Here is a 25,907-nt window from a genome sequence, read left to right as displayed (position 1 = left end):
CTTCACATGCATCTTATATTGTGAGTTGCTGATTGGATCGTCCCCTTGACCATAATTACTTTCAGGACACATTCAAAGTTTCATTAAGAGACTGCGTTTAAGTGCAATTTTTTCCCACAGAATGCTTTCAGAATGTCAGAGTACTTTCTCATTATCAGTCGTTTTCAATCGGGTATAATTTATTTATGTTGCTTCACATCTTGTTTTCAAGAGATAGTCTTATATTTACATCTGAAGCATCATTATGTTGAAGAGAATCAGAAAATTGCCTACGAAGTTAAAAACACATTCACACACCTTACAAAACATGATAGCAGAGTTTGAGCTTATACAAGAACCCAAGCGCTTAACGGCAGCTCGCTAGCCTATTCTAAGTTTTCAACTTTCAAACTTTTTTCTTAGTGTTTCTTACCGCGGCTGGATTGGTTTAACTCTGTGATAAGGCTATAGTTGGAGGTTTGATCCTTAAAAATAATTACGCTCGAAAGAGTGGCTGGATTAAGAGCTTGCTCGAAGCTCAGAGCTTTTCTCGAGTTTCGCAATCGGACTGACAGTTCACTTTTCCCGCAAATAATGTCTGCGTGACCAATATAACTGCGCAAACTTTTTAAGCGAAACTGATTAAAGTTTATCTAAATTTGTTATGCTTTATTTTTGCAACTGAAATGAATTATTGGTTTAACAAGACAAATAGAATTATCATTGAAACCTCTGGAAAATGTTCTCATTAACCTCTGTATACACTAGAGTAAGATTATGACAACAGTATTGTCAGTTTTTTCTTACTGAATTTCAGCTGTCCTTAAGGTGAAGCAAGTCACATGCACTGGGGTTGTTACATTTCGCGGCAGCTCTCTCCTCGCGAGCCGGACAAACCTGGTGTTTTTATTGTATGTTTTCATTTCTCCTAAAGATTAGCTCCTGAACGTTATTCAGAATACATTTTGAGTTGCATGGCAATATTTTCAGTACAACGTAAGTTCTTGTTCTTCCCCAGATTCTTTAAAAGTCACGCTAAGTATGCTCTTCTCTGTCAAATAAATTGTACGCGAGTTCTTTTCAAAAGAGCTTTTACGGTGTGCAGGGAATGGGTGTTGTGGGTTATGACGCTCTTGTATTTCAGTGCACTGATAAGTATTCCAACCCTTTTGAAGTGTGACAAGTTGAACGAGATTCACGGTTTCGGCGCATTCACACTCATTTTTAGGAAGGCCATATACGTAACATTTCTTTTCAAATCTTCACAGCTACCAAGCACATGGTTGAGGTCAATGTTCTCAACAAACGTACCCGCTCGCATTCGCGTAGGAACAACTGCAGTTTTTCTCTTGAAACAAAACATCATTTTACGAAACTCTTGCCGAAATCCATTGTTTGTGGCAGCATATATGACAGGGTTAATGGAGCTACTTAAAAAGACAAAGAAGGTGACAAGCAGTGGAACTATTCTTGGCACCGTGGTAGAGAATCGATTAGTGAGTGAAAGAGACCACATTGGCATCCAACAGAGAAAGAAGCCTGCCAACACGAAAGCGATGGATTTGCTAACTTTTATTTCTTGCACTGAAATTCTTGTTTGTGCAGCTGGTTTTGAGACGCTGTACAGGGATGGCGCCACCTCCAGTTTGTGTTGTCTGATGGCCTTGAAAACTTTGTAATAACTAAACGTTGCGACCAAAAATGAAACACCGAAGTACACGGAAACCACAAGGCAGTAATGAATTAGTTTCCTGTTTTCGGTGTAGTGCCCTACACTGCATGCAGCGAAACCAACAACGAAATCGTACCTTTGCCAATTTGTTATGCGCGCAATAAGTAGATACGATGCCAGTAAAAACCATACGCAGAAAAGCCACAACTTGGAGCGTCGGGGAGAAAAAAATTGTCCATAGTGGTTGGTCTTGACAATTCGAATGTACCTGTTAAACGCTGTTAGAGCCATTGTGGCAGGTGGGCAGTATGTTGAGAACACATCGACAAATCCATGAAGTTGACAGAAAATATCGCCGAAGATCCACTCCCCTACAGCCAAAGTCCAGAATGTGAACGGCATTTCGAACACCGCGCATATTAGATCGCCTACAGATAATGCGATGATGTATAAGTTAGTTGTTGAACGCAGTCTTGGATTACGATAAACGGCTAAACAGAGCATGGTGTTGCCTACAAGGCTCGCCACGTTTAGAATAAGATAAACTGTGGACTCCACTATGACGAGGGCTGTGCTTCGCGGTGGAAGATCGTAAGCCATTTTTGTTTTTCTCGTTTGATTGTTTCACTGGGCAAAGGAAGCTCTAACTTATGTATTTATCCTTCGGTAATTATCATGTATCCATTGAGTGACAAGTATTCTAGCTCGCAGTTAAGACTGTCTCCTCAAGACACTGTCAGTTGTGTATATTGCGTGAGTAATCCAGGTTCGAATGACACAAATTAAACTTCAAGCGTACTTCTCCATTCCACACAGTTTTAGAGGGTGATGAATTGAATAAAGAATACTCAAACGGAAAAAAGAAAAAGATTTCCGCATCAACGCTCCACCGACAGCATCCAGTATCAGCATTAATTAGTGAATCAGTTAGCACACAGATGACAGCAGCTGGGCTTGGGAAACAGTTGTAATTAAACCTACTATTCATCTCAGCGTTTTCACCCGCTGTCGAACTCACGGCTTTAATTAAAACAATTTGACTTCAGATTGGCAGGTGACCCAAAAGACGCCATAACTACTGCACCATTTGCTCACCAAGTGGTATCCATCTTAAAGTTCAATGAAGTTTCTTTTACTTCCGTAACCGTTAAAGTGTTGATTATATATACATTTTCTTATCTCTTTCTGAATATTTTATACAAAGTATTTTTTTTTGGCACCATTCAATCGCCTTTTTATCGGCAAGCTTCGGTCATTAACGACTCATGCACCTGCAAGCAGTCGGAAAAACATGATATTTCTTCTTTGATAATTAACCTTAGTGTTTTCAGACCAACAGTGTCATTAAAGTGTACATTATTATAGTGTCAAAACTTTCCCTTGTAAATGGACGATATTAAGGCTCATGTGGTTCCGGTTTATTTATATCCCTTTGGCTTAAAGGTGGTTGGCACCAGCTTCCATAATTTACTTTCCAGCACTCATACTTTCACGGATCAATACTACCATTCTTTATCAGTTGATACAACAATAATAATAATAATAATAATAATAATAATAATAATAATAATAATAATAATAATAATAATTATAATAATAATAATAGTAATAATAATAATAATAATAATAATTATAATAATGCGTTAATATTGGTGAACAAGTCATAGCCGTTTTCTCGACTTAATGAGTTACCATAGCAACAGTATAAAATACTGACGGCAGACTGATTTCAACGGCGGAGGTGACGAGCTTGATAGAATAAACAACAGAGGCTAGAATAAATGAAATATATTTGTTGTCTAAAAATATTTTTTGCCCGATATTTCGGTTTGCAATACAAACCTTCCTCGGGGGGCTGAACGAAAAAGAAACGTCTTCATTTGGAGTAACGATCCTTTTATGTTTCTTATTTAAAAAAAAAAGAATGCGTGACAATGATTGGTTGTTTAGGACTAAGTTACAAGTGTGAGGCGTGTTTCGTCATGTCTATTTATACCAAGAGGGTGCAATGTTTTAGCTTCGTTGATTAAATGAACTTCAAGAGCTTTTCTAACTGAGTCAGGTTTGCTGCGTATAAGCTCAAGCGGGATTAGGTGAACGTCGTTGATTGAGTGGCCAGGTTGGTTGAAATGTAGCGAGACAGGAGTAGGGTTGATTAGTTGATGGTGACTCAGGATAGATCTGCGGTGTTCCCCGTAACCAGCATATTTAGATACAATTTTTTGCAAAGTTTAAAAAAAATTCTGTATGAGGAGTTCAGAGCCTCCTCTAAAAAAGTTACAAAATTTCACTGAACGAATACTTCAGCTTAGGAGACTAGTGCATCAATTGTTTACGAAAGAACAAAAAAATTGTATACGAAACAGCATCACCATCAAAAGATCACTACCCTGGGAACAGTCCACATATTTCGGGGAATACTGTTAGTCAAGTAATAGGGAGCTTAAGCAGCGACGACGGCAACGGCAACAAAAACGTCACCTGAAAATATAACTTTATTGCATTTGTGCTTCTTCGCGATTATTTCAACTCGCTCAACTTCTACAAAAACGGCGAACTATCCGGGAACCAAATTGGAAGGAGTGGCGTTCAAGTTAAGAAAGAAAACGAAATATTCACCATCGTGTGCTCACGTTCTCAAAAAAACGTGGAATTTGGTTATTTCACGTTGTTATTTTGCAGAGGAAAGCAAAAAAATGTACCAAAATGTAAAACGCAATTGCAGAGTGATTGTTTTTGTGTGGCGTTGTCGTTGTCGTCGCGGTTTCTTAAGCTCCCTAATATCTTCCCAATACAGTGCTTCATGTCCATAGGTTGAGCATGGCCACACTGGATGCAAAAAGAATTTTCATAAGAATTTTCATCATCATCATCGTCGTCATCTTCATCATCATCATCATCATCATCATCATCATCATCATCATCATCATCATCATCGTCGTCGTCATCATCGTCGTCATCACACATCAAAGCCGTAGCGTGGAACAGATGTAACTGCTTCCACCGGTGATTAGTTGGGACGTATACAAAACATGGACCAGGTCCATGGACCACCTCGTGGACCCGGTCCATGGACCACCCCACCTTGTGGACCCGATCCATGGATCACCACTAATAATTTTTCGAAGGCATATTTTACCTGTCAATATAATAAAGGATGGACTGCGGACTGAGTATAAAATACAGATTAAATATGGCGTTCAATACGTAATTCACCTTCTACTTTCTATGTAATTGAGATTTTATGCTTTTACCACCATTGAGTTTTATCTTTTGTCGTCATGCGTTGTCGAAACTAAACTTTACATGTGCAGTCAAGAAATACGGATAGAACGAAGCCTAGTGGAGTATAAACAAACACGTGCCACCACGTGAAGTGGGAACAAGGTAAAAGGTTGGTTTCGTTTATGATCTGTTGTAAAAGGTGTTCGCGAAGAGCAGTGTTTACATTTCGAGATATCGGGTGGAGGGCCAACTCTGCATAACCAACCTCTTTGGGAAAAACCGTATCCTATTGAACTAAAATTAGAACTCTGCGCGAGATGATCACGAGAATAGCAGTCTGTAAACAATAATGTGTATGTAGTTGCCGAAGTTTAGTAATTATTCGTTACGTCCCCTTACGTTCAACCTGACCAAGGGTAAATTTATTATTACTTGTAGTCGGTCCACTTGCTGACTCACTTATAAAATTATAATTATTAAATTTTATAAGTGAGTCAGCAAGTGGACCGACTACAAGTAATAATAAATTTACCCATGGTCAGGTTGAACGTAAGGGGACATAATGAATAATTACTAAACTTCTGCATCTACGTACATTTTGTCCCTATTTTTCCCGCCGCTCCCGGTAGTTTAGATACTCTCCCCAGATCGCGCTCGCTTTTACAAACCAAGATGGCGGCAGCAACATCGAAGCGCCGTAGTCTCGAGAATCCCAAGGAAAAATAGGGGGACTGTGAACAGTCTATGAACGAGATATTTCGAACAAAACGGTTGTCCAGCGAGTTTGAAAGGTAAGAACAAAACTCTCTCGTTAATTTTACGTTATTGGCGTATAGAACGACACATAACACAATAGAACGACACATAAAACACATTAGTATATATCTACTAGTGTTCTATCACGAATGCCGTTCTCTGATTGGCTACGCTACTCGCTATCTATTTAACAATTAGATTATGAGCTCGAGATTTCTATCGCGTGATAGCTGATGAGGGCGCAGCCCGAATCAGCTATCACGCATAGAAATCGAGAGCGAATAATCTAATTGTTTTAGTATAAATCTACTAGTCGGTCAAAACTAAACAAGTAAACTATCTATTTCCTCATCGCAGACACTTCGAAAACGCGAAGAAGCAGGCGCCATTTTGTTGAAAATCGCTACTCACTATCTATCACAGAATAGATAGCGAGTAGCGTAGCCAATCAGAGAACGGCATTCGTGATAGAACACTAGTAGATTTATACTAATCTGTGATAGATAGTGAGTAGCGGCAAAGGGCGCCCATACAAACTATGTGACCGTTTGTATTTTGAATTTATAGAGACAATGTATGGGAATATCGAAAATCCTAGTATTATCGGAGCGATTTTTCCCCCAAAAAACGCATCGCTCCGATTTCAAACTTCACAGCATAAAGGTCAAAAGATTTTCGATTCTTCTCGTACCTTCCAATCGAAAATCCATCCAAACGGCCCGGAGCTAGTCCTCGAAGAAAATCAAAATCCCACAGTATTCGAGCGAGTGGAATGCGTAGCAAAATGCTTACGTGCCAGCTACAAACCGTCCCGCTAATTGCCCCTTTCTGATTGGACAACGTTAAACAATGGCACGTAAGCATTTTGCTATGCATTCCACTCGCTCGAATACTGTGGGATTTTGATTTTCTTCGAGGACTAGCTCCGGGCCATTTGGATGGATTTTCGATTGGAAGGTACGAGAAGAATCGAAAATCTTTTGACCTTCATGCTGTGAAGTTTGAAATCGGAGCGATGCGTTTTTTGGGGGAAAAGTCGCTCCGGCGCTGGAACCCTTTCAAAACAAGTTTTCCTCCCTTGTCACTCTTCTATTACGCTCGAGTGAACGTTCAACGCCGAACCCTTCAAATGGCTAAAATTGCCGTCTTCAACCTCAGGAACGACAACACACAACATTTAAGGTAAAACTACGTTTACTTTGATGTTTAATGAGAATATCTATCGCAATCTAGTACGATAATACGAGGATTTTCGATATTCCCATACATTGCCTCTATAAATTCAAAATACAAACGGTCACATAGTTTGTATGGGCCCCCTGTGGTAGCGGTTTTCAACAAAATGGCGGCCGCTTCGTCGCGTTTTCGAAGTGTCTGCGATGAGGATATAATTAATTTACTTGTTTAGTTTTGAACGACCAGTAGATTTACCGTATTTACTCGAATAAGCGCCGCCCCCGAACAAGCGCCGCCCTCGATTAAGCGCCGCACATGGAGCGGAATGGTTAATAAGCGCCGCCCTCGAATAAGCGCCGCAGCACCGGTGCGGCGATTATTTGAGTATTTCCATAAGATGATAAAAATACACTGTAATCGCTGCAATGCGGTTCTAAGCCAACAAGGGGAATTTATTTTCATCAATAGTGATGTTTTCAGTTCGAAGTGAGTATATCTTGATGCTCTTTCATTTAGTTCTCTCTTCAAAATGTTCGCGTTCTTCAGTTCTTGCGTGAAGGCTGTAAACTTTGCTGGTAAGAGAAGCCCAACCTCCCTCTTTCTCTTCCCTGTAACTGTTGCAGTAAGGAGATTGTCAGCGTTGCTTGTACAATCAAAATGTTTTGGCTTTGTGGTATGAGCCTTTTAATAAGCGCCGCCCTCAAATAAGCGCCGCCCTCGAATAAGCGCCTCACAGGAGACACGAAAAATTAAATAAGCGCCGCGGCGCTTATTCGAGTAAATACGGTATACTAAAACAATTAGATTATTCGCTCTCGATTTCTATGCGTGATAGCTGATTCGGGCTGCGCCCTCATCAGCTATCACGCGATAGAAATCTCGAGTTCATAATCTAATTGTTAAATAGATGCTATTATCATGTAAATGAGTGGCCCTGTATTCTGTAATTTAGCCCCGATTCCTATTGTTTACAGATTGGTTTTCTCTCATCAAGGAACCTAAACTAGGTCTTACGTCGATCTTTCGAGTTCTTTATAGCGTCGAACCAAATGTTTCTATATAGAAGTTGACTATAAGAACTTTAGAAAGACACTTGCGAAGCCATACCCTTCTTCCCGAGTCGATCTTCACACGTCAACATCTCTTTCAGACGGATAGAACGTGTTGGTAGATCTGACGAATTTTACCTCGTCTGTCTCATGTGACGCTTGACCGGGCAACACAAGAATCCGTAATCGGAAATAAGTTTCTTAGAACGGGGAGAGAAATATTTAATGGCGAAATATATGACTTGGGGTAAAAAATACGAAATAAAAAAACTTTAATCGCTCGTTGGCATAAAGGAAAACGCTGTTTTTAAAAGGGTAGCGTTAAAACTCGGAATTCGGAATCGGAAACTAAACAATTGGAATGTTTAGTTGGAATGCAGAGGCGTCCTTGTCAAACATCCACACTTCTAAAACATGTGCTAGCTGATCAAAAACGTGCATTCAGAGAATTCAGTCAAACCATCCTGAGTGGCAAATGTAGCATGCATCTCTCTAGAATCAATTCAGTACCATACAGAATGACAAAATTATGCTATCTTCAGGGTGAAAAATATTCTAAGGGTGCCATTCTTTGGGAAAATCCAAATCCAGATTTTTTAATCCTAAAACTGATTTTGCGTTGCTTTATCTGAGGGTGCGTTTCTTTGGGAAATTCCGAATCCGGATTTTTGATCCAAGATCACTCAGATCATGGTGTATCAAAGGAACCAATGAATCCACTCTGGGTAAGGGTTTATCGGTTCCTTTGATGCGCCATAATCCGAGTGATCTAAGATCAAAAATCCGGAATTGGATTTTCCCAAAGAAACGCACCCTAAGATCAATGACCCTCCCGTTGCTTGTTCCGCTGGATAAGGGTAACGCAGGCTATGGGAACAAGATTGGCTCAACCAAGGCAACAACGTATTGAGTTCATGCAGGCGCAATGCTATCTCACATTGTCCCTCTATGGGTGACAAGGTGTAGTTACATATTTTGGTCAGGGTTTGGGCAACTGAGACATGCCCCACCAAAAATTCTGAGGAGAACCACCCTGCTGTTATCTAAAATGGCAACTAACAGTTAACAAGGAAGTCTGGCTTATCTTTTATCTTAAAGGTTTTGAAAATGGAATTGAATGTACGTTCAGCAACAATAGAGGATTATCCAGCAGTACTTGAAATGTCAGAAGGGATTTATCAAGGACATGATGGCACACCACACCTTTTTAAACAATGGTTACAGAGGGACAATATTGTAGTATTAATAGCGACTTATGAAGAAAAAGCCATTGGACTCTGTGCTGTTTGCATTGTTGATGAAGGGCAGACATTTATCTCAAAAGGTCTCAGAATACATCCTCTCTTTCGGGGAAAAGGATTGGGAACCAAGTTTGTTATGGCTGTTCGACAGTTTGTGAGGAACAAATTCCCAAAAGTTATCCGTGAAAGGTACACATTAGGTAATACCCATCATGCACGCCTTGCCATAGCTACCAAGATGGGTGACAAATTCCTGTATGAGCAAGATTCCTATGCGTTTGTGGTAAAGCAGGATAAATTTCAAATTTTAAAACTAGGCCTTTGGGCTTCTCATATGTCTTTGGTATGCCAGTATGATGTAGAGAAATTCAAGGAAGCTTTACACAGAAACCAAGAGATATTTAAACAAGACATCATCCTCGCTGATTATAATCCTTACCAAGCTATTCCATCCAATGTTAACTTATGCATGGAACCAGGAGACTACATTTTTGCTGACGTACCACAGACAGACCAACTTCGTTCCTTAAGTCATGGTCGCATTAACCCCACAGCAAACTTCACACAGTGGGTGGTAACACTGTTTGGTAATGACATTGCTCTTTTCCAAGGACATCTCTTAATAAATCTAAAAACTGCTTGTCAAAATATTCAAGGGGATATCATATTTCGTGTTAGCCATGACCGTGACAAGCTGTTGAAAGACACAGCGGTGAAGTTACTGCAAGGAACACTAGGACTGGAGATGGAAACTTTGAGGTTTGATGACTTTAGAGCTCTGCTCTTTGAAAAAGAACTTTATTAACCAAATCCAGACCGGTGCCGCATATCTCCAAAGTTATTTTTAATACTTGTAGCTAGAGGATTCTTCTTGCTATTCAACCGACATGAAACTACGACATTTGTAATTGGCCCTGTGTTGGATTTGTGGCCACTCGATCATTTTGAGCTGGGATTTTTTGCTTCCCGGATGGGGCCTTCCGAGCTGGACTGTGACACCTTGTCTTTCTCTTAGGAGTAGGAAACCTATTAAGCCATAACGTGCTAAAATGACCTCAAATCAGCAAAAGAAGCAAACAGACAATAGGCAATACACCTTAGAAGCAAGGTATGTCATTTTTATTAAGAATTTTCCCGTATTTCTACCTCCTAAACCCAATCGTAAATATTTCCATACAAACTCTTATATTATTTTGTGTCATGACCACTATTGTTATAACGCCAGATGATCATCGCTCACAGCTTGAGCTTGCGCTGCCTGTGATTTATTTGAGAAGGTAGAGAGAAAAATTTGAAAATGTTCACAGGTAACCAAAACGTAATAGTTTTGATCAAAAATTAAACAACATCCCTCAAAAACCTACAAAAATTACAAGAAAGTCTGAAAAAGCTCACCTGGTGTGTTTAGCTGTGTTTTTATGGCTTCTCAGTGCTCCTAAAAGTCATTTTGAGCAGTTAACATGCATCTCTTAGTTATTGAGACTTATCAATAACTTAACTTGCATATGGACCTGTCACTCAGAGATAAACTGCTCAAAACCACTTTCAGAGGGAGCAAGTTATTTGTGGAGTAACTTTTAATCGAATGTTAATGCCATACAGACTCTTATACTATGCTTTGGTGACCTGTGATCAATATAGTCTAAAACTCAGTGACCAAGAGTGAAAATTATAGGAACACCTAGGTTCATGACGTACTACTAGTGTTGAGTAATTTTTGTCTGCTCTCTTGTACAGCATCAGCTGCTTTGTAAATCAGCCTCATAAATTCATCCACATCAAAAGCATAGTTTGTGAACTTTGCATGAGCGCCCAGTGTTGGATGATGGCCCTGTTACATAACAAAAACAATTAATAGATGCTGTGACCTTCTAAAACATAAATCCAGTCCCAAGCAAACTTGTTTCCTTGTTCGTCTATTTAAGGAGGCAAGGGAAAAAAGTGAGGGAACTGGCTTAACCCTGTTTAGACCAGTGCCAGTGTCAGACTGCCAGGAACTGAGTTGTTTTTTCCCTGACTGATACCCCAGTAACAGTGGAAAGATTTTTGCCCAGGCCAGGCACTTATTCTGAACAGGGCCTTAGTGCTGTGAAAAAGTTGAAAAAGTTGCATTTGGTATTTGCTGTAAAAGCTGTCAACACGCTGTAAATCTGTACCATCATGTGACCTCCAGCTTAGCACTTGACAGTCAGTTGTTTTTTCCCTGACCCTGCTCATGACAAAACATAAAGCATACCTCATCTTCCTGGAAAAGTTTCTCCTTGTGTTCCCAAGTGATATAATTGACACCTCTGAAATAAAACAACAATGGGAATAAAAACAGTTGGAGTCGTGTTTAAGATTGAACTTTTGAAGAAGTTAATTTGCTTGGGACTGGAAGATTTCTTTATATAGGAAAATGTTAATATATCCTAATATATTGAGGCTATAGCTTGTCTTCAAATATTTATGATGATTAGTTATGATGTACCAGTTGCATCCTACACTGTAACTGTGGAAAATATCAAGGAACAGTGGGAGGAAAATAATCCAGTGATTTTTCTAAGGAAGAAAAATCATATTTAACATTTTTTCTTAAAAGTTGCAACCCATTTCCATCTTAGCCATCTGTAGCCAAAAATAATAAAACTACTTTCTGTGGATGAGCAGGGCAATCAGTATAATCGACCATCATTTCAATTCAATTCATTTATTTTGCCACTAACCAAAAAACTACAACAATGCCCCGTTCTAATAATAAAAATGTTTTTTGACTATTGGAAGTGACGCTAAAAACAGACAATGGTACTCCTTTAAGTAAAATCTTAATGCAACTTTAATGTTGCCCATTTTGTGCCACTCACACTCTGATCCAAGATGAACATCAATCGTTAAATTGAGATATTACTCAACTTTGTGAAAGTAGGCTCGATTTCCACCATTCCCTCCCAGGGGTGAGCGCAGGCTCATTTCCCGAACAACGGCTGGTAATCAAACCTACATATGTGTGTGAAGTAGTTTCTGAATTTTTTTCCTTCACTTTTAACCATTAATCTCAAACTGAACAAAGCAAATAGTCCATTTCCGAGTTGCTGTGAACCTCACTATGAAAGCGAGTCTAAGTGCAAAACTTTTCATATGAAAATTAGTTTTAGTTTGCATATGAATGAAAACTGTTTTTCAATTAACAAAAACTTTGCACTTAGCCTCGCTTTCATAATGAGGTTCAAAGCAACTCGAAAATGGTCTATTATGCAGCAAAGAAAGGGTTTAAACAAGAGAAAAAGGACAGCTTGATTAGTGTTTAGTCCTAGGACTTATTAGCTTTTGAAAAACCAGGTTTGGAGTATGTAAAATTTAGCACAAATTAACTGTTTATTACAATTTCAAGAAACAACTGTAAATGCATGTTTACATGCAGTGCTTAGTGTTGCCAATGTAGCGCTAGCTCCCACAGTCATTGTTTGGAACTGCATGCTGCTTCCAAAGCAAAGCAGTCTTTGTGTGACCTTTGTGTTGCATTTATTGTAGGAAATAATTTAGTAATCACTAAAGCATCAATTCATATGAGTACTGCACTGTTCAACTTTAGAGTTCTCTAAATATGATCAAATTTATTCCCTAGTACTTATTTTGCTAACCTTAGTCTTGCTAAGTCACTGTAACAGGTTGGATCTTCTGTGTTGTACCTATAGTCACAAAACAACAGTCACTAAATGAATCAAAAGCACACATTCTATGTACTGACAACTCACAGTTATTAGAGAGTTTAAGAAACGAGGATGGCAACGGTAACGAGAATGTCATTTAAAAATATAACTTCTCGTTTTCGTGACTCTTTCGCAATCATTTAAATTTGTTTAACTTGAAAAATGCTGGCGAACTCTCCAGGAACTAAATTAGTATGAACGACGTCAAAGTAAGGAAAAATAAAGAAGTTTTTTCGTCATACGCTCCTGTTCTCAAGAAAACCTAAAATTTGGTCATTTCACGCTGTTGTTTTGTAGAGGACGGCAAAGAAATGTACCAAAATGTAAAACGCATCTGCAAAGCGATTGTTTTTGCTCATTAAGCCCATTGTTTTGTGGCGTTCTCGTTACCGTTGCCGTCCTCGTTTCTTAAACTCCCTATTGTTAAACTAGACTCCACATGCCCATGAAATGTTAAAATATTACTGTTGTTTTAAAAACAAAAATGCAGTCAGCCCTGAATATGAATAATGCCAACCCTTTCAACTTGTTAGCACACACTTGACAGGTAACTTAGGGCACTCATTTCCAGTGCCTCATATAGTAAATATAATTATCTCTTTTTAAGTACAATAATTAATGCATGTGTAATCTAGTGGTAAATAATTATTTTTAGCAATAAAAGAGTCATTTTCAAATGGATTAACTTTTAAATTTGGTAATAAAGCTTGTTGTTGTTGTTGATTAAAATGTAAGGGTGAAATAACAGTTGATTCAAAAAATTAATATAAAAATTCAAGTGTGAAAATGTCAATGACATCGCTGCATGTATTGTTCACGTTATGTTTCACTCTTGTATTTTTGCGCAATATATCTGCATCTGAAAATCTGAGTTGTCGAAATGACATGTAACTTTTTTATCACTAATCTTTGCATTAAAATATTTAACAAAATCTTTTGATATTAGAACACGGTTAACTGTTAGTGCTTACAATTCAAACAGCACTGCCCAGTCAGGTAGAAACAATGTATGAGTCAGTCCTGCTCCGTGCATTCCAATAAATATGTCAGAATTATGTGTTATCTAGTAGCAAATAACAACAATATTAACATAAATAAACTAGAGCTGTACACGCTATAAAAAATAAACATTAAACAACTTGTAACTAACCAGCAATTTCATTCTTCTGGGGAGGAGAGGGAGGGTGTGGTGGTGGCAATGTGAAATTTCACTCTACTAAAAAGTCCACCCCTCCCTCCTACCCAAAACCTGGATTATTTTCGGAATTGTATGGACTATTTTCAGTTGGCATATCTTTTCTTCGCAGAAGTTAATTTGACAGTGATGGGATTGTGTTCCCTCAAAAGCTTCTCCTTTTCCAAAACCTCTACTGTGTTTCTATTTAAGGTTAGTGTTATTGAAGGAAGAAACATCACTACATTCAGCTGTACATACTATGGAGCATTATTGTCACAGCAATATAATTATTTTAAAACCTAAGAAAACATTCTCTGGCTAAAACGTTTTTAAGCTATGAACAACTCTGATTATAGGTCATATAAATACCCACATTGAAAATATTTCAAAATAGAAAAATTTAATTCTCAGTTGCCATCACTAAAACCCTACCTTTAATTGTTCTAAAAAGGGCATTTGCCTGCAAGAAAATTAATGGGGGAAGTAAAATTATTATGATTATCAATCTGATATAATTAACACTATACTTACCTAACATGACTATTAAAATAACTAACTTACTTACTGTGTCAAATTGCATTACACATGCCAGAAACTCCTAAGGGGGTTGAATCAACCCTGACGGGTTTCTGACATAACCTGATTTCTGGGGTTTCAGATTTAAGGCAACTGTTGAAGGTGTTGAAAGGTCTTTGAAATAACATCACCTAATTTTTTGTCAAATTTCATCTGTAATTTTTTCTCAGTGTCAATTACTTTTATTTGCATTTAGTTGTCATGGAGTCTGAATTTGTTTAGCAGGGCTGCTCAAGAAAGTCTCACTCTCTCACAAAGTAGCTAGTCTCACAAAAATCTTGAACTTAGTGTTCATCACACACTCCTTCACTGCGAGCACAGTGATGCCTCAAATGTTTGACTTCCTAATTTGATTACATAGTAAAAATAAAACTTATATTAAGTTTTTTTTGTGTGATAACATTTGGTGGTATTGTTTATTACCCTACATTATCAAAAGGTTTAAAAAGTAGTAAAATTACAGTAGTTATGTACAATTTAGGTTAGTGGATAAATTCATTTCTGATAACAAGTTGTCATCAGTGATGATGGAAGATGAAAAGTGACTACTTTTAACTGTTAATTTAACAAAAAGGTAAATAGCTGCTAGGTTGAAAAATGACTTACCATGTGTAATCAACCACTTTGACTTTGAACATTGGAACATTCATCATTGCACCCACTAACTGCATATTAAAATGATTAATTATTAACACGAATCACCATTTACTTGCAAAATTTACAACCCAACAGTTGACAATTTAAAGTAATGGAAGGTTAATAAAAATAACATTTCACAAATTTTATGCACTTGTTGCTATTAATATATAAATTATGGCACATAAATGAATCACAAAATAAAAGAACTTATAATAATAATATGAAAATTACAATTTAGTGGCAACACTGATACTCTAAAACCCCTAAACTGAGACTCATACTAATAATATGACAATATTAATGATAACAGTATCACCTCATCTTGATTGAGAATTCTGCGGTACTGGGTGCTCCGAGATAAAAGAGTTATTCTGTATTCTTCTTGCTGAAACATAAAAAAATGATCAACTGAAGATATTCATAAATAAATAAATATATAAATGCTTTGTTTATAGTGGAAATGCTCTTAGCTACCCAAGCCAGTTTACAGGCATTCCACTCAGAAATAATAGGAAACATTAATAATCAATAAATCAAATCGAACATAACATGTTAAAAGTCCCAACTGACAAGAGGCAAACCAGCTGGCTATTTACAAGCGCGGCCGAGGCGGGACTTGAACCAGAGACCTCCTGATTTCAAGTCCTGCGCCCTTACCACTGGGCCATGCTGCCTCGCTAAAAAATTCTTTTGGCAATAACATTTGAACATCCACACTTGTTTGTAAAAAACTAAAACAAAAGGACACACTGATGCTTTACCAGTAGGCCCATGATTGAGAAAGAGAAGGTTTCTAGTGATTCAACAAACTTACACTATGATTATCTTGTGTTACACCAAGTCGATGCAGGGTATGTTCTGAGAAAGCCTTGAAGAGACCACTACCAACACAGCTTGGCACCTGAAAGTACACAGCAGTAGACCGTAACTAACATAATGTATTCTTAACCCTTTTCTTCAACAATGGCTGGTTTACCGGAATTTTTTTTTATTTTTTCTTAGATACTTTTTGCTTTTTTGTTATTGTTGTTGTTGTTGGGGAGTATTAACATAGGGATGACCTCTTTACTTCCCTTTCAAGATGTCTTTTTGTAACTTAGGCTTACATCTTGAATAAACTATGCATGTATGTAAGACAAAAAATGTCAAAAATGTCCTATAATGTTGATGGCTGGTTTTCTGGCCAAACCAGTGGACATTTTCCACATTCCAGAAACTTATATTTATGCAAACAAAAGCACAAGAACAATAAAGAAGGTATTAAAAAACAGACATAAAAAACTTCCTGTGTCATTTTGTTGCCAATTGGACACAAAGAATATTTGGATATGAAAATGTTGAGGTGAATTCTTAGCATTGGAAGAAAGTATCTCTGGCGTTCTTTGAAATAAATCTGGTGAAGTTGTTTGCAGCAAATGATGGAGATTTAAGGACACAATATTTTGCTGAAAATTATGCGACAAAAAAAATAAACCTTGTCGCTTTCGCTTTTTGTTGAGCAGATGCACATTCAAGTAATTTTATAATAAACAAAAAATTTCTTGTGCAATGAAACATAAATGAAACAAAGAAAACAAATTGTTTACCAAAGGCATATTGTAGTAGAGCCCACGGATCATCCTTGGATTGAAAGAAAACACAGCTTCTCTAAAACACACCTGAAAGAAATAAATACATGGATAATAAGCTGCTTTAACTGGCTTGGGTTTTAATAATACTTTTCTGTTCGCCAGCCGCTGTGGGGTTCAGAAATTTAAAAAATTCTCCTACTCACACGCTGTCCAGCATAATCCTTCAAATGGATTATTGGATGCTTGGTAAACGCTCTCCATGTGTCTGAGAAGAAGTCACGATATGGGAGGGAGCTCTGTAGCACAAAAACAAGGACGAGAGTTTAGAATTAAATGTACTTACCTGTAATTATAGCAGTTGAGACTGTTATCTTAGCTAGCATTTAGTGCAATAGACTTCCATCCAACCAACTTCCAACTTAAAATGTATTGCTGTCAGAGTATTAAATAATAATATTATTTGTACATCAACAATAATGTTTAACAGCTGTAAACTAAGATTATTTTAGTTTATGATGATTGCAATCATGGTTATATTCATGTATGATAAAAAAAGGCCTTTTCCGAGTTGCTTTGAACCTCTGAAACATTTCATCTCTAAAACAACTTTAAGCCTTTATTCGTAAAGCTGTTCCAACCAAGATTCTTGATACTATGCAGTTTTTATAAAAACTGTAACCTTTGCTCCACATAGTCCTCACTTAGCTCCTGATGTATATGGCAATGACAGCAATGTAAATTTATACTGTTACTTTTACAACTGTAGTAATTGTTTTTATTTTTCTTCAAATTCTGGTATCTTGTAACTTTAGCTGGTACATGTACCTGCAGTCAAATAGACTGTTTAATTTTTAAATTTAGGATATCTGTATACAGCAATTATAGGATGTATGTAACATTTTAAACTTTAGCATTTTAAGTGCCTGTAGTCAACTGGTAATAAGTTTTAGATTTACAGTGTAGAAAACCTTTTAATGTTTATTGCATCCACAATTACCAGTAGTAGATGAGACTTCTCCCCTCAGCTTTCACAACACTGACATGTTAATAAAGTTGTTCATTCGTTCATTCATTCGTTATCAAAGCAAGGCTAAGTGCAAAGCTTTTCATAAGGAGATGAGTTTTGTTTGCATATGAATGAAAACTACACATAAGTTTCCTAATAAAAACTTTGCACCTAGCCACACTTATAATGATCAAGTTCAAAGCAACTTGGAAAATCCATGGCCTATTGAGTTTGTTATTTACATATCATGAATCAATTTAACCATTTAAGCCCCGAAGGAAATGCCAAATTTTTCTAAATCGGTAACTATGAACCAAGAGACCACATGTGATATACCATTTGAAAGGTATTTTCTGGGGTATGCTATAAATCACACCAAAAGAAAAGGAGGAGGTCACAGATTGAATTAACAAGTGCCCAAAATGAAAAAATAAAAACGTTTAAAGTTTTCCTGTTCCTTGTACAGATTGGGTATGCCCCTAAACTATAGCTTAATTTGCAGCTCTCAGTGCATTGGTTGTTGTCAGATATTAACTTGGCCTAAAAAGTACAAAGATAAAAAGTTCCAAAAGTTGCAGGGGTGGCAAATCAAGTCTTATATAGGAGGGGGGCATGATATTATGCCTTCCATGTGATGATCTTTCCAAGATCTTTTAGTTGTGCAAATTTCATGCAAATTGACTGAATATTGAGCATGTAATTGCATCTTGTGCCATATGGCACTATCGGGGCTTAAAGGGTTAAATACTTACTGTGTCCCACATGACAATATTGACATCAGTATTGAAACTTCCTTTCATGTGTTGAGTCACATAAAGGTTCACAAAGTCGCAAAAGTGGTGATATAAATTAATACCTGAAACAAATCAAAAATACTTGTTTAGAGCAGTATGAGCATAGGGCACCCAAGGAACTGACACGTATGGCTGCCTACATGTACTTTTAAAACAAATAAATAAATAAACAACAACAAGTAATAATTAAATCAACGTTTAATGAGGGTGGCACTCAATTAGTCCAACGACTAACAAACCAATTAGGGGCACTGTCAAGGAGGTTTTGCTGTATGTTGGTTAAAACTGCTCAATTATATAGAAATTTTTCCAAAATAATCAGAAGAAACTTGAAAACATTTTTGCAATCCATTTCCATCCTAGCCGTCTGCAGCCAAAGTTGAATGATACTATTCACTATTAGTGTTATTGTCAACAAAACTGAACCATTATTTTAACATTTACATCATCCATACAGATATGTTTTTTGGCTATTCAAAGTGACGCTAAAAACAGGTGACAAGCTCCTTTAACTGTACAAGTTCTGGGCTCCATGATACTGTACTTTTCTTGGGTCAATGCCTTGCTGATTTTAGAGGACTTCCAAGTACAAGTTGGATCAAACTATTATTACATGTTATTATTACAAACTAATATTAATGAAATATACATATTTATCAACATAATAATATTATTGTAACTGCAGTATATCCCTAACATAATACAGACTGACCCCTCGCTTTGCATGATACTTCAATCTCTTAATAATGGATGGGATGTTTCCTTAAACAATCAACAGCAAGTGGCTTTCCCACAATGATGCATTTATGGCAGTACTGTCCACACAACGCAAAAGTTTAGTTTGGCTGGTGGTGGGGTCGGGTGGGGGGATGGTAAGGGGGTACATCTTGGTCAGTTTTTCAAAAGCAGAATACATGTAGCTCACTTAAAATTTTGCAAAATATCAGCTTTCTCCAAAATCATTCACATGTTAAAAACTAAGATGCTTTTAAATTTCAGTTATTTCTGTTTAATCCCGAAATGAATATAAAGGGAAGTTAACTCTTTTCTATGAATACTCTGAATGCAGCTAATAGTGGGCCACAAGATTGGTTTATACTGAATTTGAGTTTGTTATGAGCATGAAACTAAGTACAAATTCCATGTTTACCTGCATCCAGTTTCATAAAAATTGTTGGTCTTTGTACAACTACATCACAGTTTCCAGCTTGAATGGGTTTGACACTGAGTGAAGTAAAATGCTGAAGTTCTGCAAACCTGAAAAAAAATAGGAAATTGGACTTTTAACAGACATTAAATTTACTGATGAACATAAAATCTAACTAGGTAGCTAATTTACTAGGTTCACTATGTAATCATGACATTCAAAGTATATGACCTGACCGACCTGCCTTAACAAAAATTATATGCATGTATGTTGTGCATTGTTCAAAATTTTTTGGGTTTAAAAATTTTCAAACTAGTTTTCCGTTTTTCTTGGATTTTTAAAATGGTAATGAATAAATACTACACAAAGGAAACAAAAATTAAACTGGTTTGAAAAATTGTAAAACTAAAATAATATTTAAACCACAACATATACAAATGTAGTCGGATTGCTCACATTGTCCGTACTGGTTTTTGGACATAAAAATTCAAGGAGTATTCAAGGAGTATTAAGCACTAAAAACTAAGTTTTCAAGGATTGTTGAAAGCAAGTTCACTTTGTCTTGCACCATGTTTTGAAATGTTTTTATTAATCAATAATCTGTCCCTAATTTTGAAATCTGCGCTCAATCCCTGAATTACTTTGATACAATCCTACATTATTTCCCATCCGAACAAAAATTCAAGGAGTTTTCATTATTTTCAAGCACTTTCAGCAAAAATTCTTCTTTTCAAGGGCTTTTCAAGCGCCCTTGAAATCTAAAATTAAATTCCAGGTCCCAGTTGTTCAAAGGGCGGATAATTTTATCCACTGGATAGTTTGCTATCCAGTAGATAAAATGTGTGCAAGATTTTCATGATAGTCCTATAATTTGTGAATAGAGTAGAAGCATATGTCAATTTTAAGAATGGGATTGTGTGGAAAACTTTGCAAAAGCATTGGTTGGAGTACATTTGCTCCGCCGGATAGCGACTTATCCAGTGGATAAAGGTATCCGCTCTTTGAACAACTGGGGCCAGGGCTATTCAAGGACTTCAAGGAGTAGCACGAAACCTGTGCTCATGATCAATTTGCATTCATTTCACCTAGTTTTAACCATTTTAATTTAATTAACAGTTCATATTAAGCTCCAGTAAGAAGAGTATCACACCTCACACACGAGAATCATGCCTCAAAGGGAACACTATAAAACAATATTTATTTATTATTTTTAATAGAACTTCATATCTTGCACAAAAGTAAAAGAAAATTGAGGTTTACATCTACAGTAAGTAATTTTCTTTGGTAATTGGACAAACTCACCATGACTGAAGAGGGCTTTTGTTTTTGCTCTGGTCCTTATGTAAATCTTTCTTGAAATCACAATGGCCACCAACTTCTCCTTCTCGGAAAACATCTTCACGAAATCTATAATCATGCCAATTAAATGCAAATGGATAATGGGGTTGTCAAATAAATATTAATTACAGTACGGAATGCAGCACGGAAACTGGAGGGAAGTGTCAGTAATAACAGCATGCAAGGTAATAATTTGAATTTTTACGACCTGCAATACTGACCGTTGGATCTTGGCATCTGGCTATGGTAAATTAGCATACCTCAGTGACCGAATATCGCGTAATGCGCAATCTGATTGGCTACACAGGTGCCGTCTATCAATCAATAGACGGCAGTTTGTCAGAGCGCACGCGATTTAGCATGCATCATTGCACAAATATATCAAAATTTATGAAATAAAGACCTTTTTGCTTCATAGATCGATTACTGAGGTATGCTAAAACAATTAGATGGCTCGCTCTCGGTTTCTATCGTCTGTGATAGTTGGCTCGGGGCGATCAGCCGATAGAAACCTCGAGCTCGCCGTCTAATTGTTAATTAGTCTGCCTTTATACCACGTTCTCCTTAACCAAGCAAGTGATTTTGTGAATGCTTTTGTGTATATAAACTTTACCACTAAGATTATAACTGCATCAAATGCTCTAGATACATGTAAAATGGCATTTTTTTGTGTGTGAGTGTGTTCGACATGTATTCCGTGTAACCTGTGTCAAGCAGTCACTCAGCAATTCCCCAAGAATAACCACTTAATACAGGTTCCATATGAATTTAAGCCGTTCATTTTAAGAGTCAAATATGAGTGGCAGTATAAGGTGGCCCTGGTCACTTTGACAAGTATTAAGTAAGAAAACATATTTAGACCAATGTTGGAGTAACAATGACCCGATGTCACAACCTTTCTGTTACAACAGTTTTACAGAGGACTAACCTGTCAGAGGAAGACTCAGGGTGGAGATTTTTGAAATCAAAATAAAGGTTTGTGGCATGACAATACCACAGATTTGTGGTGCATGTCAGCGAGGAATCGTCCTTGAAAACAAAGGGACACATCTCTGTGAGAAATAGCAATCTATAGTCCACTATTAAATAACTAACAAAATGCAATACTGTGAGCAAGGCCCAGAGAGGGTTCCAGGATTTAAAAGGTTTCAAAAAGAGAAATTTAATTTATGATGTATTGTAAGTGAAAAAGGTTTTTTGTTAGTGGTACACGTAGGCAAAACAATGCTATCAATAAAATATTATTCATGAAGTAGGCTTCACATAATACCAGTTCTTTGGGCTGACATAACTCCAATACTTGTTCCTTCATTTTCTTGATGTAACCAAAATCACCCTGCTGCCAAAACAACCTGGCTTGATCTTCCAGAGTCTTGGCCCTGTGAAAAAAATGTAGTCACTTGTGATGAGAAAATAGTCGTTTATTGAGATTCTGATCTCAATACAAAACTGCTATAGATGCATCGTTTGTTTGATCAAAAACCTTGGAGCTTTTACACCTTTAAAATTAATATAACTTTCCATCACAAAAAAAGGATAGAAAGATGGTCTATAACAGTTTTAACTGCAGTGATTCATTTGTAAACCAACTGGATATTTTCCTATAAAATTGTACACCAGCTAGATGTATTCCTTTCTTAAATTCCTTGGGGGTGGGGGAGGGGACGGGATAGAATTGCTACTGTATACAAAGCATGATCCGGTATATATTTAACAATTATTCCACAAGTGCACTTTGGATGAGATGATAGATAGCCAACGAGACCCGTAGCGCTGAGTTGGCTATAATCATCTTATATCCAACACGTACCAATGGAATAATTGTTTTTAAAAACAATCAAGAAATATTGCTAGATCTGCTCATTTTGCTTTGTAAGAACAACCAAAAGACAATTCATTATGGTCGCTATTTCTCAGGCATGGTATAATGGCTCATATACCATAGCTGCTAAGCCAATCAAATCCCCTGAATTGCATTATACAATGATCCAGTTTTTAATAAAAGGGTATAAATTTCAGAGCCCAAGCATAACAAACCCACCCAAACCCAAAAAACTCACAGAGTAGCTCCAAGCTTTGTCTTTAATGAAGAATATATAAAATATTGAATAGTTAACTATTATTTTATACTCCCACTAAAGTTCTACATGTACTCTTTTGCTCATTTCCTTGATAAATTTAAAATTTCTAATAATTTTAATTTAATAAGCAACATACCATGGTTTGTGATGATGAACACAGGAAGGTTTAGAAAACTGACTCTTTGCATCACAGTCTTCTTCATATCCCCAGCATGGTATATTATTTGAATTTACACCCTTGAAAGTAATATACAGTTATTACAGATTTATTTGTATAATAAATCAACTAACAGGTAGTAAAGAGTGATAAATCATGGACTTAATGTGATGTACGAGAAAGAGCAAAAAATAAAAAAAAAATGACAGATAGAAAATGTTTCAGATGTTGAAAATTTCAACCATCTGGAAAAATTTGCCCTAGCTGATAAACAGGGGCCAGGTGGTGGATCACTACTACCAAATGAATTACCATCAATGATCATCATCATCATCATCATCATCATCATCATCATCATCATCATCATCAGCATCAGCATCATCATCATCATCATCATCATCATCATCATCATCAGCATCATCACTATCATCATTATCAACATCACCTGTAAATTGCAGTAAGGATCTGTTTTTTGACCAGTGAGTGTTTTTCATGATGCTCCATTCAAATATCTCATCAAACCCCATAATTTCACAAATTCAGTTCTGTGACATTACCACTTCAGTACTCTATAAAGACCTATATGAGACTATAAAGACCAGTTGACCCATTTGGAAACATGTACCTGACAATCCCCCTCCTCGCAGAATTCTTGTTCTTGTTTATTACTCCTCGTGAAATATGGAATATGACTTGGTGGAATATCAAGGGTTTGCAACTCCCACTGGATGACAGACACGTTCACTTCAAGACACCAACTGCACAACAAAAAAGCTGTCATTAAACTCCTCATTTCTCTAGATTTAAGTCATCCCAGGCCATCTGAAATAAAACAGAAGTCAACAGTTTAGTTTTTGAGAAATTATAGTTATTTTGAAAGCCTGGTTAAATTTTTCAGAATAACATCCTAAGTAATGCTTTGTTCGGCATCCTCATTATCTGTGGTGTATTGCCTGCATAACAAAGTAACAAAAATTATAGATCGTAAGATGACCGAAGGTCTAATTGAAGGCTCTCAGGGACCAAAAATGATCACTTTCCATCATACAATATCTTAAGCTGTTCACCACAAGCCAATCAAATTTTTTTTCAGTCAGTGAATGGCTTGGCCACCTTCTTTTCATATTTCAGTAGACATAAAACAAATTCGTGTTTCACAACAAATTGAACACTTAATTCTCGTTTGAAGGTTCATTATTAAGAAAAATAATATTGCCACGTTACTAACCAAATCACAATTCACGGGAGAAAAAAACTAGACTTGTCATCATAAAGTAATTATTTTACGGATCACTAAACTACCTTCTTCATTGATGATGGGCACTTCATCAAGAAATATAAGCGTAAGCTTATACCTAAAGTCACAAAAATAACTTAAAAACTACCTCAAATTTAAAGCTGAAGATCGCTATTATAAGTATGTGATCTCTGTTAGGCAACATTAATACATTCATCCCATTTCAACAAAGCAAATCATGACCACAGCAACAGAAGTACGCCGAAAGAATGCTGATAATAAAGCTTATTTAAGCTTAATTTAGCTTATTTTAAATCAGTAAATGGGGAAATGATAGAGCATTTTTGAAAATGAACGATATAATGACTGAAATTGAGATACCGGGAATTTTAAGATAATTGTTTCAAAGTCACTAAATTGCATGATCAATGTACAACAACCTACAAGCCTACAAAAACACTGAAAAACACCAGCTTACCTCAAGCTCCCTCAAGCATCAAAACTACGCTCTGTCCGCCATGTTATCCGAGGAAGGGAACTGGAACCGATTATTTTTCCCGCGTTGAAATTTCGTACTCAGTTTCCACGCGCAATTCCTCAAAAAAGAAAGAAATAAAAACAAGAAGAAAAAAGAAAACAAAATCATAATTCGACTGACGGGGCACGAAAACGTCTCCGCGGAGGACAGTACTTTAGTACCATGAAATAGTACCATCAAATAACATGAAACAGAATGGACGCCCGGGGTGGTTTATGGGGGCAAAAATATCAGGAGCCCATAAGCAACTCCCATACTTTTCGCGGATTAAATTTTCTAGTTACGTAAGTTGTCCTTAGTAAATGTGATACATCGAACAGGTTCCTGAAATATATAATTGGCTTAAAAAAGGGGTGACACCTAAAGTAAAGTGAATTGAGGGCTAGATGCAACCTAGTTCCCAGCGTCTCTCTTCTTGATGGTAATTGCAAAAAAAAATCGCCGTTAATAACACACAAAAAATACTATAGACAAGATAACCAGCCGCTGTTCGGGCAAGCAGCCTGGAACAGGAGATCCCAACTGGAAACCCGAGAGAGCAGCAGATATTGAGGCTAAACAAGTGGGGCGAATCTCTTTTACTGAGTGGGGTGGGGTGAGGGGTCGTCCCAAAAGATGTGGCCGAGAGAGAATAGTAATTTTCGATGTAAGAGTCCATGTGATCGCGGAAGGTTGGAAAGCTCGATAAGGGTCTCCCTGCTGCCCACCCCCTCCCCCGTACCAGCAAACCACTGGAGAGACCCAGCAAATTGTTGGGTAACCACATCCAATGAAAGAAGCGTGGGGAGGCAAAAACTTGTCTACGGGGCATATGCCTTTGAGTACGGACAGAAAAACTCTACCTTTGCAGAGCACAGGG

General features: G+C 37.1%; 3 protein-coding genes across 4 annotated transcripts; 1 reads left to right on the top strand and 2 right to left on the bottom strand.

Moving 5' to 3' along the window:
* Window positions 1-331: 331 nt before the first annotated feature.
* On the bottom strand, window positions 332-2,514 carry LOC146463263 (melatonin receptor type 1A-like). Its single transcript, XM_085084585.1, has one exon. It carries the CDS (start codon window positions 2,249-2,251, stop codon window positions 1,175-1,177), a length of 1,077 nt encoding a protein of 358 aa, XP_084940711.1. The 5' UTR covers window positions 2,252-2,514; the 3' UTR covers window positions 332-1,174.
* A 3,027-nt stretch (window positions 2,515-5,541) lies between these two features.
* LOC146463262 (histidine N-acetyltransferase-like) lies at window positions 5,542-10,673 on the top strand. Its single transcript, XM_085084533.1, has 2 exons — window positions 5,542-5,667; window positions 8,956-10,673. The coding sequence occupies exon 2, from the start codon at window positions 8,965-8,967 to the stop codon at window positions 9,901-9,903; it is 939 nt and encodes a 312-aa protein (XP_084940659.1). The 5' UTR covers window positions 5,542-5,667; window positions 8,956-8,964; the 3' UTR covers window positions 9,904-10,673.
* LOC146463261 (EGF domain-specific O-linked N-acetylglucosamine transferase-like) lies at window positions 10,196-24,787 on the bottom strand. Of its 2 annotated transcripts, XM_085084531.1 has the most exons (18): window positions 24,576-24,754; window positions 23,899-24,095; window positions 23,253-23,353; window positions 22,306-22,414; window positions 21,964-22,064; window positions 21,000-21,104; window positions 19,701-19,807; window positions 18,509-18,612; window positions 16,954-17,046; window positions 16,766-16,837; window positions 15,994-16,080; window positions 15,496-15,564; window positions 15,147-15,205; window positions 14,397-14,424; window positions 13,759-13,850; window positions 12,719-12,766; window positions 11,335-11,389; window positions 10,196-10,929 (listed from the first exon to the last, which is right to left on the bottom strand). In XM_085084531.1, exons 2-18 carry the CDS (start codon window positions 24,064-24,066, stop codon window positions 10,786-10,788), a joined length of 1,542 nt encoding a protein of 513 aa, XP_084940657.1. In that variant the 5' UTR covers window positions 24,067-24,095; window positions 24,576-24,754; the 3' UTR covers window positions 10,196-10,785. The 2 variants fall into 2 exon arrangements, with proteins under 2 accessions (XP_084940657.1, XP_084940658.1); XM_085084532.1 differs by lacking the exon at window positions 11,335-11,389 and having other exon boundaries at window positions 24,576-24,787.
* Between the last annotated feature and the right edge of the window lie 1,120 nt (window positions 24,788-25,907).

Source organism: Pavona decussata, unplaced genomic scaffold (assembly GCF_977016875.1).
Source record: "Pavona decussata unplaced genomic scaffold, jaPavDecu1.1 SCAFFOLD_179, whole genome shotgun sequence".
Lineage (NCBI taxonomy): Eukaryota > Metazoa > Cnidaria > Anthozoa > Scleractinia > Agariciidae > Pavona > Pavona decussata.
This window is presented reverse-complemented; position numbering and strand designations above follow the sequence as displayed.